At 55.9% G+C, this 20,629-nt stretch overlaps 1 protein-coding gene and 1 pseudogene across 4 annotated transcripts in view; both read right to left on the bottom strand.

Moving 5' to 3' along the window:
• Positions 1–15,289: 15,289 nt before the first annotated feature.
• On the bottom strand, positions 15,290–16,670 carry LOC308239021 (neurofilament light polypeptide-like; annotated as a pseudogene). The gene has a single exon. The product of its transcript is annotated as a neurofilament light polypeptide-like (transcript).
• A 2,030-nt stretch (positions 16,671–18,700) lies between these two features.
• The window catches only part of EFL1 (elongation factor like GTPase 1), a 91,260-nt gene continuing 89,331 nt past the window's right edge, over positions 18,701–20,629 (bottom strand). For all 3 annotated transcript variants that reach the window (XM_080651675.1, XM_080651676.1, XM_080651677.1), the window contains exon 20: positions 18,701–19,898. In XM_080651675.1, the coding sequence (XP_080507801.1) occupies positions 19,710–19,898 (189 nt within the window). In that variant the 3' untranslated portion in view covers positions 18,701–19,709. The remainder of the gene's footprint in view (positions 19,899–20,629) is intronic.

The following is a 20,629-nucleotide window of genomic DNA, read 5'->3' as shown; positions in this document are numbered from 1 at the left end:
TTAAATATATTTGTATTGATTTCAGAGAGGAAGGGAGAGAGAGAGAGAGACATCAATGAAGAGAGAGAATCATGGATCGGCTGCCTCCTGCACGCCCCCTACTGGAGATCGAGCCCACAACCCGGGCATGTGCCCTTGACCAGCAATGGAACCCTGACTGCCTGGTTCATAGGTCAACGCTCAAGTGCTGAGCCACGCGGGCCGGGCCCTGTCCACAGAATTGTTATCAGCAGATTTCCCTGGAAGACAGATTCAGCAGTGGCCGCAGAAGGCACTGTCCCTGCTGCCCCTCCTGCGCCCGGAGGCTCATCCCCATCTCGTTCAGGCTGTGGCCCTCCCCTGTGGCATCTCTATGAAAAGAAGAATCCTCGCCCGGCCGGCGTGGCTCAGTGGCTGAGCGTCGACCTGTGAACCAGGAGGTCAGGGTTCGATTCCCGGTCAGGGCACAGGCCCGGGTTGCAGGCTCCATCCCCAGGGTGGGGCGTGCAGGAGGCAGCCGATCCATGATTCTCTCTCATCATGGATGTTTCTCTCTCTCTCCCTCTCCCTTCCTCTCTGAAATCAATACAAATATATATATTTTTTAAAAATCCTGAGTTTCACCCTCCCTCCAGAGTCAAAGACAGACCTGGTCTGGGGTCTGGCCCACCATTGGGGTTTCCAGGAGCATTGCACCCCCACCTGCCGGGGTGCTGACTCCCACCTGTAGAGCGTGGGACCCTCCAGCAGACACAGGTCAAGCTGCTCCGTGACCTCTGGGCTCACACGGCGCCCCCTACTGTGAGCCCTCTCTCCCTCCTCCCCCCTCCTTGTCCGGTCCTCCCCCCCGCCCCAGGAGGTGGATTCCATGGAGTCAGCCCAGGAGCGGGGCGCCTGGCCCTGGGCACAGCCCTGGCCTCCGGCAGGGGCATGGGCAGGGCAGGCAGAAGACCTGACTCAGCCCGGCATCCTCATCGAAGTCCCTGGTCACGTGTCTGTGGTCAGAACCACAGGCCGCAGTGATGGCGGCAATTAACTGTGAGCGACTCAGACGACAACCTCTCTGTTCCATTTTTTTTTTGTGGGGGGGGAAAGGGGGATCTACAATTTCCTTTTCTTTCTTTTTTAAAAAATATATACTAGAGGCCCAGTGCACGGATTCGTGCACCGGTGGGGTCCCTCGGCCTGGCCAGTGGGGATCAGGCTGAAACTGGCTCTCTGTCATCCCCTGAGGGGTCCCGGATTGGGAGAGGGGTGGGGAAGGGCTCCAGGGCATGTCCGGCTGGTCTCACCCAGTCCCAATAAGCCGGACCCCAGTAGCAAGCTAACCTACCGGTCAGAGAATCTGCCCCCTGGTGGTCAGTGTGCGTCATAGCGACTGGTCATATGGTCAAGCGAACAGTCAGACACTTAGCATATTAGGCTTTTATTATATGGGATTTTTATTGATTTCAGAGAGGAAGGGAGAGGGAGAGAGAAACATCCATGATGAGAGAGAATCATGGATCGGCTGCCTCCTGCACGCCCCCTACTGGGGATGGAGCCCACAACCTGGACATGTGCCCTGACCAGGAATCGAACCCTGACCTCCTGGCTCCTGGGTCGATGCTCCACCACGGAGCCACACCGGCCCGGCCCCTGTGAGATTTCTTAAAACCTTGTCCATGTGGTTGCTCTGGGCCAGACATCTTTCAGTTCTAAAGTTCAAACGCAGCCTCTTCTTTTCAAAAGAAAGAGAGAAAAAAAATCAACCACAAATTCAAAGTCAGCTGTTTCTATAAAAAGGGGAAAAAATAGTACTTTTAAAAGAAACCGTCGCCCAAACGGGAACATTGAAACAGGAGGCCGTCATATAAATACACACAGCCTGTCGTAAAAATAGGGCGGCTTAGGGTTATGCATTTTTTTCCCCTTCGTGTGTTGAATGTCATTGAAAATCCAGCTGAGCTAAGCCGTGGTGAGCAGGGTCAGCTCAACGCGGTCACCCCTCGCCCCCGAGTGTGACAGACAGTTGTCAACACAAAGAAAAGGACCCAGCCGGTGTGGCTCAGGGGTGGAGCGTCGACCTATGAACCAGGAGGTCACGGGCACATGCCTGGGTTGCGGGCTCCATCCCCAGTAGGGGGCATGCAGGAGGCAGCCAATCCATGATTCTCTCTCATCATGGATGTTTCTCTCTCACTCTCCCTTCCTCTCTGAGATCAATAAAAATCTATACTAATAAAAGCATAATATGCTAATTAGATCGAATGACCTTCTGGACGTCCTTCTGGACAAAGCTGTGGTGGCGGAGGCTGAGGCAGTTAGGGGCGATCAGGCTGGCAGGGGAGCAGTTAGGGGCGATCAGGCAGGCAGAGGGAGGGGTTAGGGCAGGGGTGGGCAAACTTTTTGACTCGAGGGCCACAATGGGTTCTTAAACTGGACCGGAGGGCCGGAACAAAAGCATGGATGGAGTGTTTGTGTGAACTAATATAAATTCAAAGTAAAGGAGCGGAGGGGAGAGCAAGAGAACCCTCCGCTCTTTCGGCTCCGCAGGCTGGATAGAACAGCCGAACAGGCCGGATCCGGCCCGCGGGCCGTAGTTTGCCCACGGCTGGGTTAGGGGCTATCAGGCAGGCAGAGGGAGGGGTTCAGGGTGATCAGGCAGGCAGAGGGAGGGGTTAGGGGCTATCAGGCAGGCAGAGGGAGGGGTTCAGGGTGATCAGGCAGGCAGAGGGAGGGGTTAGGGGCTATCAGGCAGGCAGAGGGAGGGGTTCAGGGTGATCAGGCCTGCAGGGGAGCAATTAGGGGCAATCAGGCAGGCAGGCAGGCAGGCAGGCGAGCGGTTAGGAGCCAGTGGTCCAGGATTGCAAGAGGGATGTCCGACTGCCAGTTTAGGCCCGATCCCCCTAGGGGTCCTGGATTGGAGAGGGTGCAGGCAGGGCTGCAGGGACCCCCCCCCCATGCATGAATTTCATGCACTGGGCCTCTAGTATTGAAATAAAAATACTAACAAATAAAACAGTGAGAACTGAAGGGACCGAGAGGGGAAGAGACCTCCGTGTGCTGGCAGGCATGCACACACGCACACCTGCACCCAGTAGGCCCGCAGCTCTCCCTGGTTCCTGCCCCGGGACAGCTGTGCTGAGGCCAGGCGCAGTGTGGGCCGCTCCCTCACCTGCTGCTGAGGGTCCTCCCCCTCACTCATTAGCGCCCCTGGAAAACGCCTGCTCTCCGGCTTCTTGGTGACATTAGCAAACAGAAACCACAGAGACTGATCTGCTCGCGTGTGGGGGCAGTGAGGAGAGCAGAGCAGGGAGGCAGCCAGAGCAGCGCTGTCTACAGGCCCCGACCCCCCGGCCGGCGGGGCTCAGGGGCTGAGCATCGACCTAGGAACCAGGAGGTCCGGGTTCGATTCCCGGTCAGGGCACATGCCCGGGTTGTGGGCTCCATCCCCAGTGGGAGACGTGCAGGGGGCATGGGGGCGGGCAGGAGCAGCCGATCCATGATTCTCTCTCATCATGGATGTTTCTCTCTCTCCCCCTCCCTTCCTCTCTGAAATCAATAAAAAATATATTTTAAAAAATAAATAAGAAGTAAAATCTCTTCCCCTCCCCCCACCCCCCCCCCGCCCCACGTCTCCCTGCTGGGCCAGAGGAGAGGCCAGGTCAGGATCTCAGGCGCGGTGTCTGGGGGACACGGGTGCCTTTGTGTTGTGACATTTTCTATGTGTGTGGTTTTTTAAATCCTCACCTGAGGATGTTTTCCCCGTTGATTTCTAGAGACAGTGGAAGGGAGGGAGGAGGAGGGGAGAGAGAGGAACATCAATATTGAGAGAGACATCGATTGGCTGCCTTCTGCTCCTGCCCCTCCCGCAGCTGGGGAACCTACAACCGAGGTCCGTGCCCTTGACTGGGAATCAAACCTGGGACCCTAGCCCTGGCTGGTGTGGCTCCGTGGCTAGAACGTCGGCCTGTGGACTGAAGGGTCCCGGGTTCAATTCCGGTCAAGGGCACAGGCCCGGGTTGTGGGCTCCATCCCCAGTAGGAGGTGTGCAGGAGGCCGCCGATCCATGATTCTCTCTCATGGATGTCTCTCTCTCCCTCTTTCTCTCCCTGCCTCTCTGAGATCAATAAAAATATGTTAAAAAGGAAAAACAAAAACCTGTGACTCTTCAGTCAGCAGGCCAACGCTCTAACCACCGAGCAGTGCTGTGAGATTTCTTTTTTTAAAAAAATATATTTTTATTGATTTCAGGGAGGAAGGGAGAGGGAGGGAGAGACAGAAACATCCATGATGAGAGAGAATCATCGATCGGCTGCCTCCTGCACGCCCCACACTGGGGACCGAGCCCACAACCCGGGCCTGTGCCCTTGATCAGAATCGAACTCGGGACCCTTCAGTCTACAAGCCAACCCTCTATCTACTGAGCCACACCGGCCAGGGCTGTGCTGCGCGATTTCTTCGGTGGCCGGCCGCGTGAGGGGTGGCAAAGGGTTCGGGGAAGAAGGCCTTAGAGCGTCCAACGTGCAGGGGTGACAGGCCAGGAGGAGGCGGGAGGCCGAGGGGGGGGGATGCGGATGGAGCTGAGCCCTCAGGGTCAGGGGAGGTGGGCCAGGGCAGGGATGGGGCGAGCCGGAGGATGCTGAGAAAGCAGGTGTTTGTGGCCCTGGGAGCCGAGCGGAGAACCCAGGTGCGGTCTCACCAGCCCGAAAGAGCCTGCATCTGGGCCACAGGTCTATCTGGTCGAATCCCTTGCTGCTTCTTTTCTTTTTAAATATATTTGTGTTGATGTCAGAGAGGAAGGGAGAGGGAGAGAGACACGTCCAGAGAGAGAATCATGGATCGGCTGCCTCCTGCAGGCCCCCCACTGGGGCTGGAGCCCGCCACCCCGGCCTGTGTCCTCGGTTTCAGCCAACACGCGAGGCAGGAGGTGAGACGTCCGCCCAGGAGGGGTGCCCGAGGCTGCTCCGGAAAGGCCTCCACCCCCGAGGCCTCTGGTGATATGACCATTTCCCAGGCGCTGCCCCTGCCTACTGCCCTCGCAGAACCTACGAGCTGCCCGAGTCCCTGGCAGCCAGGCGTGTCCCGGCCTCCTAGCTGCTGGTCGGACAGCAGCTCTGCATGTTGGTAGGAAGGGCTGACGTCCTCCCAGCCTCACTGATGTGAGACCGGCCTGGCTGGCGTGGCTCAGTGGATAGCGCATCGGCCCGAGGACTGAAGGGTCCCGGGTTTGACTCCAGTCAAGGGCACGGACCTCGGTTGCAGACTTGATCCCTGGCCCCGATCAGGGCACATGTGGGAGGCAACCAATCCATGTTTCTCTCTCACACATGGATGTTTCTGTCTGTCCCACTCTTTCTAAACATCAATGGAGCCCTGGCTGGTGGGGCTCAGTGGATAGAGCGTCGGCCTGCGGACCGAAGGGTTCCAGGTTCGATTTCCGGTCAGGGCACATTCCCGGGTTGTGGGTTCGATCCTCAGTGCGGGGCGTGCAGGAGGGAGCTGATCCATGATTCTCTCTCATCATGGATGTTTCTCTTTCTCTCCCTTCCTCTCTGAAATCCATAAAAAAGTTTTTTTAAAAATATATTTTATTGATTTTTTACAGAGAGGAAGGGAGAGGGATAGAGAATTAGAAACATCGATGAGAGAGACACATCGATCAGCTGCCTCCTGCACACTCCCTACTGGGGATGTGCCCACAACCAAGGTACATGCCCTTGACCGGAATCAAACCCGGGACCCTTCTGTCCGCAGGCCGACGCTCTATCCACTGAACCACACCAGGCAGGGCAGAAAATTTTTTTTTATTGATTTTTTTTAGAGAGGAAAGGAGAGGGAAAGAGAGAGATAGAAACATCAATGATGAGAGAGAATCATCGATCGGCTGCCTCCTGCACGCCCCCTACTGGGGATCGAGCCCACAACCCAGGCATGTGCCCTGACTGGGAATCAAACCTGGGACCCCTCAGTCCGCAGGCTGACGCTCTAACCACTGAGCCACACCAGGCAGGGCAGAAAACAATTTTTTTAAATCAATGGAAAAATATATCCTCGGGTGAGGATTAAAAAAAGAAAGAAAAGGGAAACCACGTGAGACCTTCGCGGTAACTGCACATTTCCCACCACATGTGGCAGCGCAGCAGAGACGATGCGTAGCCGCTGAGGCCCGGGAAGCCGGCCCAGGCGTGAGCCGCGCTGAGAAGGGGGGCGCTGGCTGACCCGGGCCGTCCTGTGATCCGGCCGAGGCAAAAGGCGAAGTTTCTAATTACCCAGCCGCTGGCCTGCGTCTGGAGGGGAAAGAGGAAATGGCTGAGCGCTCTGCTCGTCACAGACAAGCCCAGGAGCCGAGCCAGAGCGTCTGCCCCGACCGCTGCTGGGCCGCCCTGGCCTCCCGCCCGCGGCCCCGCTGCTGCTCCCGGCTGAACTTCCCAGGCCAGCACGGCCCCGCCCCACCCTCTGCCCGTCCTGCAGGGGCATCGGAGGAAATTTCCTCCCCAAAACTTCATCATCCTCTTCTCCTTTGTTTTTATTTTTATTTTTTTATTTTTTTTAAATGTCCTCGTTTGTTTATTTATTTATTTATTTATTTATTTATTTATTTTTTTTTATATATTTTATTGATTTTATACAGAGAGGAAGGGAGAGGGATAGAGAGTTAGAAACATCGATGAGAGAGAAACATCCATCAGCTGCCTCCTGCACACCCCTTACTGGGGATGTGCCCGCAACCAAGGTGCATGCCCTTGACCGGAATCGAACCTGGGACCCTTCAGTCCGCAGGCCGACGCTCTATCCACTGAGCCAAACCGGTTTCGGCTTCTCCTTTGTTTTTAAATACTAGAGGCCCGGTGCACAAAATTCGTGCACGGAGGGGCGTGTTCCTCAGCCCAGCCTGCACCCTCTCCAATCCGGAACTCCTCAGGGGACATCCTTCTCGCAATCTGGGACCACTGGCTCCTAACCGCTCACCTGCCTGCCTGCCTGATCGCCCCTAACCATCTCTGCCTTGGCCCCCACCACCATGGCTTTGTCCAGAAGGACATCCAGAAGATGTCCGGTCTAATTAGCATATTACCCTTTAATTAGTATAGAATGTTCATTGATTTCAGAGAGGAAGGGAGGAGAGAGAGAGATAGAAACATCCATGATGAGAGAGAACCATGGATCGGCTGCCTCCTGCACGCCCCACACTGGGGATGGACGCCCCACACTGGGGATGGAGCCCGCAACCTGGGCATGTCCCTGACCAGGAATCTAACCATGACCTCCTGGTTCATAGGTGGATGCTCAGTCACTGAGCCACGCCGGCTGGGCCCTGGTTATATCTTGAGGAGCCTGAAGAATCCTGACAGGCTGCCCTCGCTGGTGTTGCTCAGTGGATAGAGCGTCAGCCTGCAGACTGAAGGGTCCTGGGTTTGATTTCGGTCAAGGGCACATGCCCAGGTTGTGGGTTTGATCCCCAGTAGGGGGCGTGCAGGAGGCAGCCGATCCATGATTCTCTTTGACGTTTCTCTCTCTCTCCCTTCCTCTCTGAATTCAGTAAAAATATCTTTAAAAAAAAGAATCCCAAGAAGGAAAACAGCTGTAGCTTACGAGATAAGGGGCCTCCTGCTCAGGCCCTGCTGGCTACCATTTATTGAGCACCTACTGTGTGCTGGGAACTGTGTGAAGGCAGAGACCCGGGTGAGGGGAGACCTGTGTGGCTCTTAGATTGAAGAGACCCTTTCAAGTGTGGGGGGCGCCCGTGGCCAGAGCAGGTTCCGGCTGGCCCAGGGGACCGTGGCCTTGCTCAGTGGGAGCGTCGTCATCCGTGTGAACTGCCTGGAGAAGCCCAGATGCCGCTGCCCTGCCTGCCGCGTGCCGGCTGCTCGGGCCCTGTTTCCGGACGCACGGAGAGCAGGGCGATCCCCCAGCTTGTCTTGTTGAGGAACCCTCGGGGGACAACCCTCTCGCAATCCGGGACCACTGGCTCCTAACCACTCGCCTGCCTGCCTGATTGCCCTCTAACTGCTCTCCCCTGCCGGCCTGATCACCCCCAACCACTCTCCCCTGCCCTAGCCGGTGTGTCTCAGTGGATAGAGCGTCGACCTGCGGACTGAGGGGTCCCGGGTTCCATTCCGGTCAAGGGCATGTACCTTGGTTGCGGGCACATCCCCAGTAGGGGGTGTGCAGGAGGCAGCTGATTGATGTTTCTCTCTCATCGATGTTTCTCTCTATCCCTCTCTCTGTAAAAATATCAATAAAATATATTAAAAAAAAATCACACAAAACAACACCAGGTTTTCCTGCAAAAACGGGAAAGCCTGAGGAAGACAAAGATGATGATGACGACTCTGTGGCTGATTTTCTCCGTCGTGACGACAACAGGACCAGGGTTTCTTTGCAGAATTTACAGAGTTCAGGGGAGTCGGTAGCATTAAGAAGCTTACGGCTCAACCCACACACCGCAGAGCAAGCGTGTCACACGCAGAGGCTAACACAGGCCAGACAAACAAGGTCTGCGTGGATGTGGCCACGGGAAAACAAAAGCTTTTATTTACATAGACATGTAGGTTTGTTCCAATGGAGACATGCTGACTACCAAGGGCTGAGATAAACGAGTCATCGTGAACATAAAGGCATAGAGCCTTTTAATAAAAATTAATCTCCTTTCTTGAACATTGACTCACCAGACTCTGAATACGCGTTACACAAACAAACCCATTTTTCTCGTTCTCCGAAAGCGAGGTATTTCCTGTTGCACACACCAAGCCGGTCAGTCCGAGATGAAGGACATGGCCATCGGCTGCTAGAACATTCGCTGCCGGTGTCCGTGGGGAGAAATGGTGCACCTGTGCATAAGGTGCGTGAGGGACGTGAATGCAACTCGATGACAGTCATCGGTCGTTAACGAACGTTGTAGCTCGTCATTAATAACAAGAGGCCTGGTGCACGAAATTAGTGCATGTGTAGGGTCCCTAGTCCTAGCCGGTGATCAGGGCTGATTGGGGCCTTCCTTCGTTCCACGCCACCCCTGATGGTCAGTGCACATCATAACGAGCCATCGAACTCCCGGTCGGTTGAACTCCCGGGGGGACAATTTGCATATTAGCCTTTTATTATATAGGACTAGCGGCCTGGTGCATGAAATTCATGCACATTAAAAGGGAATTAATTAGAGGAAATAATTTAATATTGCTATTTGCCCTTTCTCTATAATAGAAGTGTCAGACATGAAAGAAAATTAGTAAAATGTATATGAAAACCTTCCTCCTGTCAGAGTCTGGGGCACACCATGGGACCCAGAGTCAAGTCCTTGCCCACCACCCGCTTGCACTTCGAAAATGCAGGAGACCCAGACCCGGCCAGCCCCACCCCTGTCAAACCCCTCCGGGCGGGGGGGCGCAGCCTCAGACCCCCAAGCCTGGTGCCGGGCAGGGGACACAGTCTCAGGTCCCCTGTCAAGCCCTGCTGGGTGTGGGGCATGGCCTGAGGTCCCTCGCCCCAACCAGGCGCCATACAGCCTCAGGTCCCTGCTGTTCAGTTGTGATGTTATGGCGTCCCAGCTAATTTGCATATTCCTCTATTATTATTATTATTATTATTATTATTATTATTATTACTAGAGGCCTGGTGCACGAAATTCATGCACTCAGGGGGGTCCCTCAGTCCAGCCAGCACCCTCTTGAAGCTGATCAGGGAGCCTCAGGGGATGTCCGACTGCCAGCTTAGGCCCGCAGTGAGCCCGGCTTCTGGCTGAGCAGTGCTCCCCCTGTGGGAGCACACTGCCCACCAGGGGGCAGCTTCTGCATTGAGCGCCTGCCCCCTGGTGGTCAGTGTGAGTCATAGCGACTGGTCGTTCCTCTGTCCGGTCAATTTGCATATTAGCCTTTTATTATATAGGATGATTATGTCTAACAGGATATTGTAAAAATTAAGTCACGAGCCCTAACCGGTGTGGCTCAGTGGATAGAGCATCGGCCTGCGGACTGAGGGGTCCCAGGTTCGATTCCGGTCAAGGGCATGGACCTTGGTTGCGGGCACATACCCAGAGGGAGGTGTGCGGGAGGCAGCTGATCGATGTTTCTCTCTCATCGATGTTTCTGGCTCTCTATCCCTCTCCCTTCCTCTCTGTAAAAATCAATAAAATGTATTTAAAAAAAAATTAAGTCACGAAATTTTTATTAAAATGTTTCTCACGTACCATTATACTGGCTGGGCCACAAAAATATTCCTTGTGGGCCGCATGTGGCCCGCAGGCCGCGAGTTTGACATGCTTGCCTTCGACAGCTGATGGTCAGCCTGGATCAGGGGGCGGCAGGCCACGCTCCCGAGAGCCTGCGTGCAGGAGCCCGTGTGTGGGGGGCCGGCCGACTGCGTTTAAGGGTCGTGGGGCCATCGCACAATAAGGGTCCTGAACGTGGGTGAAGGTGCTGCCTGCTCCTCCTGCCAGGACACCGGCGCGTGCGGGGCCCGAAGCGAGGGCGGTGACTTCCAGGATGCGGACCAGCTGGCGCGGGGCAGGCCGTGCGAGGCTCCCCCTCCGGGGCTGTGGGCGCAGGTGTCGGGCGGACGGGCACTCGGTGGCACACACTCCCGTGGGAACTTCTCAGTTGTTTATTTTTGGGGGCAGTGAAGGTGGCTACAGGGGAGAGAATGTACCAAGTTTCACACGCGTCTGAGTGAAAACTCGCTCAGGGCTACTGAATAAAACCAAGATGTGGTTCTTTTCTGCTTTTTAATACATTTTATTGACTTCAGAGAGAAAGGGAGAGGGAGAGAGAGAGAGAGAGACATCCGTGATGAGAGAGAATCATGGACCGGCTGCCTCCTGCACGCCCCACACTGGGGATGGACCCCATAACCTGGGCATGTGCCCTGACCGGGAATCGAACCTGGGACCCTTCGGTCCGCAGGCTGATGCTCTGTCCACTGAGCTAAACCAGCCAGGGCATCAAGATGTGGTTCTGTGGTTAAAAAAAACACCAACAAAAAAAACCCACTTTCAGACAAAGGGAAGGTAGATGGAATGTGCTGCTACAATATTTGCTGTTTCTTTTTTAAAATAAATATATTTTATTGATTTTTACAGACAGGAAGGGAGAGGGATAGAGAGTTAGAAACATCGATGAGAGAGAAACATCCATCAGCTGCCTCCTGCACGCCCCCTACTGGGGATGTGCCTGCAACCAAGGTCCATGCCCTTGACCGGAATCGAACCTGGGACCCTCCAGTCCGCAGGCCGGCGCTCTATCCACTGAGCCAAACCAGTTAGGGCGAGGATCTTTTTTTTTTAAAATATATTTTTATTGATTTCAGAGAGGAAGGGAGAGGGAGAAAGAGATAGAAACATCAATGATGAGAGAGAATCGTGGATCGGCTGCCTCCTGCACACCCCCCACTGGGGATTGAGCCTGCAACCTGGGCGTGTGCCCTTGACCGGAATCAAGCCCAGGACCCTTCAGTCCACAGGCCGATGCTCTACCCACTGAGCCACACCGGCCAGGGCTGCTTGGGGGATGTTAGCGCAGTAGGTTTTATTTGTGGTCCGTGTGCTGTGCACCCCGGCCGGCGCGGGTCAGAGTCGCTCTGGGAGGTAAAGCCGCACCCGGCAGTGATGGGTGAGGCCCGGGAGGGACGGAGCGAGCACAGGAGGCCCAGATGACAGGAAGAGGAAACGGACGCCCGGCCATGCCCCCCTGTGGGACCACGGAAGGAAGAGAGGCGGGGCTGCAGGAACCAGGGTCAGACACGACCCGGGGCCTCGGCTCCCCCTGCGGCCCACGCCCTCGGTGTGGTGGGGGTGGATGTCACCCTGGGTTTGAGGGGCGCGAGTGCTCTGCCCTGGGTGAGGGCTCTGAGAAGCGTGTTCCTTGCAGGGAGCCCTTCACGAATGAGCCCCATGGGCCCTGGCCGGTGTGGCTCAGTGGATAGAGCGTCGGCCTGCAGACACAGGGTCCCGGGTTCGATTCCGGTCAAGGGCATGTACCTTGGCTGCGGGCACATCCCCAGTAGGGGGTGTGCAGGAGGCAGCTGATGGATGTTTCTCTCTCATCGATGTTTCTAACTCTATCCATCTCCCTTCCTCTCTGTAAAAAATCAATAAAATATATTAAAAAAATAAAATCAGTGGGAAAATATCCTCAGGAGAGGATGAACAATATCTATATATAAAAGCCTAAAATGCAAATTGTCTTCTCAGGGGTGGGACCGGGAGACCGGGAATTCGATCGTTTGCTATGATGTACGCTGACCACCACGGGGCGGCGCGGAGCGAAGGGAGGCCCTGGCCGGCAGCCGGAAGACCCTGATCAGCCCTGATCGCCAGCCAGGCCTAGCGACCCTATTTGTGCACGGCTGCCAGCTGCCGGCCGGGACCTCCCTCCCTTTCCCCGGCCAGCCCCGCCCCCTGGTCAACCTCCCAGTAGAGCGGACAATTTGCATACTACACTTTTTTTTTAATATATATATTTTATTGATTTCAGAGAGGAAGGGAGAGGGATAGAGAGTTAGAAACATCGATGAGAGAGAAACATCGATCAGCTGCCTCCTGCACACCTCCCACTGGGGATGTGCCCGCAACCAAGGTACATGCCCTTGACCGGAATCGAACCCGGGTCCCTTCAGTCCGCAGGCCGATGCTCTATCCACTGAGCCAAACCAGCCAGGGCTACGCTTTTATTATATGGAATGAGCAGGGGCGGGGGGGGGGGGAGGGTGGAGAGAAGGCCCGGGTTCAAAGTCCCAGCACCCTTGGTCTGGAGGGGACCAGAGACAGGAGGAAGGCCCTGGGCTGAGCCCCACGGCGCGGCCGCGGTAAGTGGTGAGTGGCGCCGCCAGGGAGCCTGCAGGGGTCGGGCGGAAGGTGGGTCTGACACTCGGGAGGCAGCAGGAAGAGCTGGGGTAGGCGCACCTCGGCCACGGAGAACAGCTGGTTCCCAGCCCGCGGAGAAAGCAAACTTCACGTTAACCTCCACACCTGGGAGCTGGGGCCCTGCCTGCACCTCCACCTTCCTCTCCAGTCCCAGCCCCGCCCACACTGCCTTCCCAGCAGCCACCCTGGCCCTCCCTCTGTGGGCCCCGGCCCCGCCTCCATCTCCCGGCCCCAGGACCTTTGCACATCCTTTCCCTCCGCCCTTCAACCTCACCTTCCGGCCTCAGCCACTTCCTTCCCTTCCCTACTTTCTCTTATTACATTTGTACTTTCTCTTTATAACATTTGCCATTTTACTTGGCTGTTGTTTTATTTATTTACCCGTTTTTTATTTTTAAACATGTTTATTGATGTCAGAGAAGACAGAGAAACATCCATGAGGAGAGAGAATTGTGGATCGGCTGCCTCCTGCACGCCCCTCACTGGGGATGGAGCCCGCCACCCGGACATGTGCCCTTGACCGGGAATCAAACCCTGACCTCCTGGTTCATGGGTCGACGCTCAGCCACTGGGCCACGCCGGCCGGGCGAACGGTAATTTCTTTTTTTTAAAAAAATATTTTTTTATTGAATTTTTTACAGAGAGGCAGGGAGAGGGATAGAGAGTTAGAAACATCGATGAGCGAGAAACATCGATCAGCTGCCTCCTGCACACCTCTCACTGGGGATGTGCCCGCAACCAAGGTCCATGCCCTTGACCGGAATCGAACCCGGGACCTTTCCGTTCACAGCCGACGCTCTATCCACTGAGCCACACCGTCAGGGCGGTAATTTCTTATTATCACCCAGTACACAGGCCTACAGGGTTTCCCCGTGGTCCCCAAGGTGCCTTCCGCACTCAGCGCCCCAGGTCCCGGATCTGAGCGGGGTCCTCCCGCCCGCAGCGTGTTTTGAAAACCATCGCGAACGTCCTAATTGGGACCAGATGTTCCCCCACGTGGGGCCCAGCGGGAGCCAGCGCCTCCTCCTTGCATTTCGGGAACCTCGGGCCTTTTCAAAGCTGCCTGGCCCCTGATGGCCTGCGCGTCCAGGAAGGGCCGGCCGCAGAGCCCGGGCCTGCGTGACGGGCCGCCGGCATTCCCGGAGCCACGGCGGCCACACCGCAGAGGAGGGCCATGGGAATAGCAGCTTCTTTTTCCGGAGCCGGGCCTGCCTGGGAAACCCCGCCTCCCTCCGGGAAGGCCGAGGCGATGCCGAGGGTGAGGTCAGCCCTTGAGAAGTCACCCATCTAGGGGGGACACAGCACTCTCTCCGGGTCAGCTCTAACGCAGCCAGCGGGGAGGCCCCAGGCTGGCCAGGCCCTGTCCCCACCATGTTTGGGGGTAGGGTCTACACAAGACTTGGCTGTGCCAGCAAGATGTTTTGTTTTGATCTTGATGAGCATTTTGTGTTTTAATATACACCGAGGGGCCAGGTTATTATGATCTCTGAACACATAATAATCTGGCCACGCAGTGTATATACTAGAGGCCCGGTGCATGACATTCGTGCACTTGGGGGGTGTCCCCTCAGCCTGGCCTGCGCCCTCTCACCCTCTCGCAGTCCAAGACCCCTCGCTCCTTACCGTTGGGTTCACTGCCCCTTAACGCTGCCACGGAGGCAGGAAAGGCTCCCGCCACCACCGCTGCGCTCGCCAGCCGTGAGCCCAGGTTCTGGCCGAGTGGTGCTCCCGCTGTGGGAGTGCACTGACCACCAGGGGGCAGCTCCTGCGTTGAGCATCTGCCCCTGGTGGTCAGCATGCATCATAGCGACCGGTCGTTCTGGTAGTTCCACAGTAGGGGTCACTTAGGCTTTTATTTCATACTAGAGGCCCGGTGCATGAAATTTGTGTGCACGGGTGTGTGTCTCTCAGCCCAGCCTGCACCTTCTCCAATCTGGGACCCCTCGAGGGATGTCTAACTGCCCGTTAAAATGGGCAGTCGGACATCCCTCTCACAATCCAGGACTGCTGGCTCCCAACTGCTTGCCTGCCTGCGTTCCTGATTGCCCCTAACCGCTTCTGCCTGCCAGCCTGATCACCCCCTAACCAATCCCCTGCAAGCCTGTTTGCCCCTAAGTTCCCTCCCCTGCAGGTCTGGTCACCCCTAACTGCCCTCCCCTGCAGGTCTGGTCACCTCTAACTGCCCTCCCCTGCTGGCCTGGTCACCCCTAACTGCCCTCCCCTGCAAGCTTGGGACCTCCCCAACTGCCCTTCCCTGCAGGCCCCGTCGCCCCCAACTTCCCTCCTCTGCCAGCCTGGTCACCCCTAACTGCCCTCCCCTGCAGGCTTGATTGCCCCCAACTGCCCTCCCCTGTTGGCCATCTTGTGGCGGCCATCTTGTGTCCACATGGGGCAGCCATCTTGTGTGTTGGAGTGATGGTCAATTTGCATATTACTCTTTTATTAGATAGGATTAGATAGGATAGAGGCCTGGTGCACGGGTGGGGGCCAGCTGGTTTGCCCTGAAGGGTGTCCCGGATCAGGGTGGGGGTTCCCTTGGGGCGTGGGGCGGCCTGGGCGAGGGGCCTGTGGTGGTTTGCAGGCTGGCCACGCCCCCTGGCGACCCAAGCGGAGGCCCTGGTATCTGGAATTTATTTATCTTCTACAATTGAAACTTTGTAGCCTGGAGCAGAGCCAAGCCTTCTGCTTGCTCCGTGGCGGCAGCCATTTCTGTTGGGATTTATGTATCTTCTATAATTGAAACTTCACCTCCTTCTTCCTCCTTTGCATCCTCAAATTCTTCCTTGGCACCTTCCTCCTCTTCCTCTCTTTCCTCTTCCTCAGCCTCCTCCTTCTCCTTCTCCTCCTCTTCAGCTTCTCCTTCAGAGGGGGGTTCATCCTCAGCTTCCTCGGCTTTTGCAGCCTCAATGGTCTCCTCCAACTCGATCTGCTCCTCCTGGACGTGGCTGGTGTATTAAGGGAAGGAGCAAGCGGACATCAAGTAGGAGCTGGTCTGTAAACCACCATAGGCAGATCGACCAAAGACCTGGGAACTGTGGGAGTAGCCACTGGCTTTGCTTCCCATGCTGGTGAAACTGAGCCTGGTCTCCTCACCTTCCAAGAGTTTCCTGTAAGCTGCAATGTCAGTGTCCAAAGCCATCTTCACATTGAGGAGGTCCTGGTATTCTTTTAAATGTCGTGCCATTTCACTCTTTGTAGTTCTCATTTTCTGATTTGTTGATTGTGTCCTGCATAGCACTAACTTCGGTGTTCTGCTTATCCTCCAGCTCTTGCAGCTGCTTTCCCAGCGCTTCGTTCATGCCCCGGCTTGCTTTGATCTCCAGGGTCTTGGCCTTGAGCAGGAGGCGGCTTTCAGACACCTCCTCCTTGGCAGCGCGCACCCCGTAGGTGTTCTTGGCATTGCTCTTGGTCAGCATGGGGAAGTGGCTCTTGTACCATTCTTCGGCATTCTGCATGTTCTTGGCAGCCAGCTTCTCGTACTGGGCGCAGATGTCCTTGAGTGCGGCGGAGAGGTCGGACTTGGAGAACACGTCCATCTCCACGGAGATCTGAGCGTATTGGATCTGCGCCTGCAGCTCGGTGATCTCCTCTTCGTGCACCTTCTTCAGAAAGGCGATTTCGTCCATCAGGCTGTCGATGCGCTTTCGAGCTTAGTGCTGGTGAGAGCCGACTCATCTGCACCTTTGCACACCTCCATCAGCCAGCCCTCCGCGTCATCATGGTTCGGCACCTCTTCCTGGTAGCACGCCTGCAGGTTGTTCCCAGTCCCTTCCAAGCCCCGGTGCCTGCTAACTGCCCACTGCCCTCTCCTCGACAGGGATGGGGCGCGGTGGGCCGGGGCACAGGCATCCCATTTTCATTAAAATGTTCAACCCCGGCCTGCTCCACCAGTGTCCGCAGGCGGCCCGGGGGCAGACAGTGATCCCAGAGACCCTGTCCATTCCCGCCTGCCCAGGTCCCCGATGGTGGCCTGGACCCCGTGGGCGGTGTCAGGCACAGCCCCGCCAGGCCTGCCCAACCCCGATGGCTGCCTGGACCCCGCGGGCGGTGTCAGGTGCTGCTTCCCCCCACCCCGCCTGCCCGGTTACCTATCGTGGCCTCGACCCAGCGGGGGCGTCAGGGGCAGCCCGCCTGGCCTGCCTGGTCCCCAATGGTCGCCTGGACCCCACAGGAGATGTCAGGTGCAGCCCGCCCCTCCTGAATATGCAAATTTACCCTCCATCTTTGTTGTCTTAATTTGCATATCACTCCTGATTGGCTGTGGGAGTAGCAGAGGTATGGTCAATTAGCATTTTCCTCTTTTATTAGTGTAGATTTTTAAAATCCTCACCAGAGGATATTTTTCCATTGATTTTTTTAGAGAGAGGGAAAGACAGGAATATCGATGTGAGAGAAACACATTGATGGGCTGAGCTGGACCAGGGGGCCCAGGCTGGGGAGGAGCCTGCAACCGAGGTCTGTGCCCTTGACCGGAATCGAACCCGGGACCCTGTGTTCTGCAGGCTGATGCTCTATCCACTGAGCAACACCGGCCAGGGCTCAGGATACTGTAACAGCTTGTCTGCACTCTGAACGGTGTTCCTTGCAAAGGTTGCAGATCGCTGTGCTGGCTCTGCCCACGTGACCCAAGTTTTTGGACCCCCCTAAGTTAGCCCAGGTATCGGGACCCGTTCTGCTCAGTCAGGTTTCTCTGGCCCTATTTCCGGGTCATAGAGACTGGATCACCGACTCCAGGGCTCTGAAGATGAGAGTTAATCCCCAGCCGGTGTGGCTCACTAGATAGAGCATCTGCCTGCAGACTGAAGGGTCCCGGGTTCGATTCCCGGTCAGGGCACATGCCCGGGTTGTGTGCTCGATTCCCAGTGTGGGGCAAGCAGGAGGCAGCCGATCCATGATTCTCTCTCATCATTGATAGTTCTCTCTCTCTCTCCCTCTTCCTTCCTCTCTGAAATCAATAAAAATATATTAAAAATAAATAAATAAAAATGAAAGTTAAGATGTCTGCAACCAGTACTGAGAGTGATCTAGTCCTATCTAATAAAGAGGGAATATGCTAATTAACCATCACTCCGTCACAAAGATGGCTGCACCCACAGCTGAGGCCAAGTTCCCATAACGAGCCTTAACAAGCAATCAGCAGGGATGTGAGGCTACACCCTCCCTAGCCCTGTGGGGCTTGACAGGGGACCTCAGGCCCATCCCCTGGCAGGGCTTGACAGGGGACCTCAAGGTGCACCCCCAGTGCTGGGTCGGGGGAACTCAGGCTGCACCTCCCACCCAGGGGAGACCTGAGGCTGCACCCCCCTGCCGATGGGGCTTGACAGGGGACCTGAGGCTGTTCCCCACTCCCAGTGCCGGGCCAGGGGACTTGAGGCTGTGCGCGCCCCCCCGCCGACCCCCGCCTGGCAGGACTTGATGGGTGACCTCAGGCCATGCCCCCCACCCAGCGGGGCTTGACAGGGGATCTCAGGCCATCTCCCATAACTGGCGGTGCTTGATGGGGGACCTCAAGGCACGCCCCCCCACCCCGGTCTGGGCTGGGGGACCTCAGGCCATGCTCCCCGTCCTGGCACTGGGTCAGGGGACCTGAGGCTATGCCCCCTGCCTGGTGGGGCTTGACAAGGGTGGGACTAGCCTGGTCTGGATCTATCCCAATGAGGGGTGGGGGCCTGCCAGGTCTGGGTCTCACGCAATTTTGAGGTGCATGTGGGTGGGTGGGGACTTAACTCTGGGTCCCGTGGTGTGCCCCAGACTCTGACAGGAGGAAGGTTTTCATATACATTTTACTAATTTTCTTTCATCTCTGACACTTCTATTATAGAGAAAGGGCAAATAGCAATATTAAATTATTTCCTCTAATTAATCTCCTTTTAACGTGCACGAATTTCGGGCACCTGGCCACTAGTTTATTTTATAAAAACCTTTAAAACATTTCAGAAACAAGGTCTGGGCTGATCGTTTTATGCGTTTTAAAAAGAATCCCTTCTTTAAGTGGCTATACAAATTATTAGTGCAACTTCAAAAACTACAAAGCCCATTTTCTACTGAATTGCATCTGTTCCTTCTATGGACATCTCTCAGAGCGAGGAAACGGAGACTTCCGAAAAAGGTTTACAATCAAGGCGATAATCCCGCCACGTGAGCTACTGTCCCTTGAGCAGGGCTACGAAGAAAAGGCCCAGAACGATATAAAAATTTACTTTTTTTAAAGAAAAAGGCACGGAGCCTAACTTTCATGAACACTTATTTGAATACGAGTGAGGCGACTTAGGAGGGAATATAAAAGTGGGCTTACAGGCTAACCAGTGAACATCGCATCGTCTTCTAGACAAACGAACCTTAAGATGGGTCGGCTCTAACAGTGACTTGAACTCAATAAAGCTGGTCTCTTGCGCACTCGCTGGTTTAGCTCAGTGGCTAGAGCGTCAGCCTGCGGACTGAAGGGTCCCCGGTTCGGTTTCGGTCAAGGGCACATGCCCGGGTTGTGGGCTCGATCCCCAGTGGGGGGCGTGCAGGAGGCAGCCGATCCATGATTCTCTCTCATCATGGATGTTTCTCTCTCTGAAATCAATAAAAAAGCGGGTCTGTCCAGACAACACTGGGCGCTGGACTGGATGGTGAGCTATGGGACATGTTTGTGATGTGAGGGGAGTGTGAGGCGGTGACAGGCGGGGCAGCCGCTCAGTATGGCGGACGCACAGGTGGGAGTAAGTCACCCGGGACAAAGCACCAGAATCACTGAGAACCCAGGTAGGAAGCGAGCTCTCTGCCGCCCTTTCCCGTGCGGCGTGGCTGTTCGCCGACAGTGAGCGCACACACGACGCAGCGGAAGCGGTTTCCCGGGTCAGCCCCGGACCCCTGTGCGTTTATTGGAGACAAGGCCCCCGCGGGGCTACTTATTCTTGCCGAGGGTCCGCTGCTTCTCCGCGTGCTCCACGATCTTCTCCTCCACGCAGAGGCCCTTGCGCCTGCGGACCGCGTTCAGGTACTTGCGGGCCTGGTTCTCGGAGTCGGCCTTCTCCCCGAAGTGCAGGTACTCCTCCTCTGTGGTCGGCACCCAGAAGGGGTCGCTGGCAATGACCTGGGGACAGGGGGCGGCAGCATGTGCCAGGTTAGGCGAGGCTACTTTCCTTCCCACGGCCAATCTATAATAATAAAAGCCTATTATGCTAATTAGACCGGACCGCCGGACGTCCTTCCAGACATCCTTCCGGATGACCTTCCAGACGCAGCCGGGGCTGCGAGGGCCGAGCCCCTTGCACGAATTTCGAGCATCGGGCCTCTAGTTCAAGAATAAAGTGCAGCCCTGACCGGTGTGGCTCAGTGGATAGAGCATCGGCCTGCGGACTGAAGGGTCCCGGGTTCGATTCCAGTCAGGGGCATGTACCTTGGTTGCGGGCACATCCCCAGTAGGGGGTGTGCAGGAGGCAGCTGATCAATGTTTCTCTCTCATTGATGTTTCTGACTCTCTCCCTTCCTCTCTGTAAAAAATCCATAAAATATATTAAAAAAAAAAAAAAAGAAGAAAGTGTAGCCCTAACTGGTGTTGCTCAGTGGATAGAGCGTCAGCCTGCGGACTGAAGGGTCCCGGGTTCGATTCCCAGTTGGGGCACTTGCCCGGGTGGCGGGATCCATCCCCAGTAGAGGGCGTGCAGGAGGCAGCCGATCCATGGTTCTCTCTCGTCATTGATGTTTCTCTCTCTCTCCCTCTCCCTTCCTCTCTGACATCAGTATAATATACTAAAAAGAAAGAAAGAGCCCTAACCGGTGTGGCTCAGTGGATAGAGTGTCAGCCTGCAGACTCAAGGGTCC

This window comes from Plecotus auritus (genome assembly GCF_963455305.1).
Source record: "Plecotus auritus genome assembly, chromosome: 15".
In the NCBI taxonomy this organism is placed as follows: domain Eukaryota; kingdom Metazoa; phylum Chordata; class Mammalia; order Chiroptera; family Vespertilionidae; genus Plecotus; species Plecotus auritus.
The sequence above is the reverse complement of the archived record's forward strand: the minus strand, read 5'-3'. Positions and strand labels throughout refer to the sequence as shown.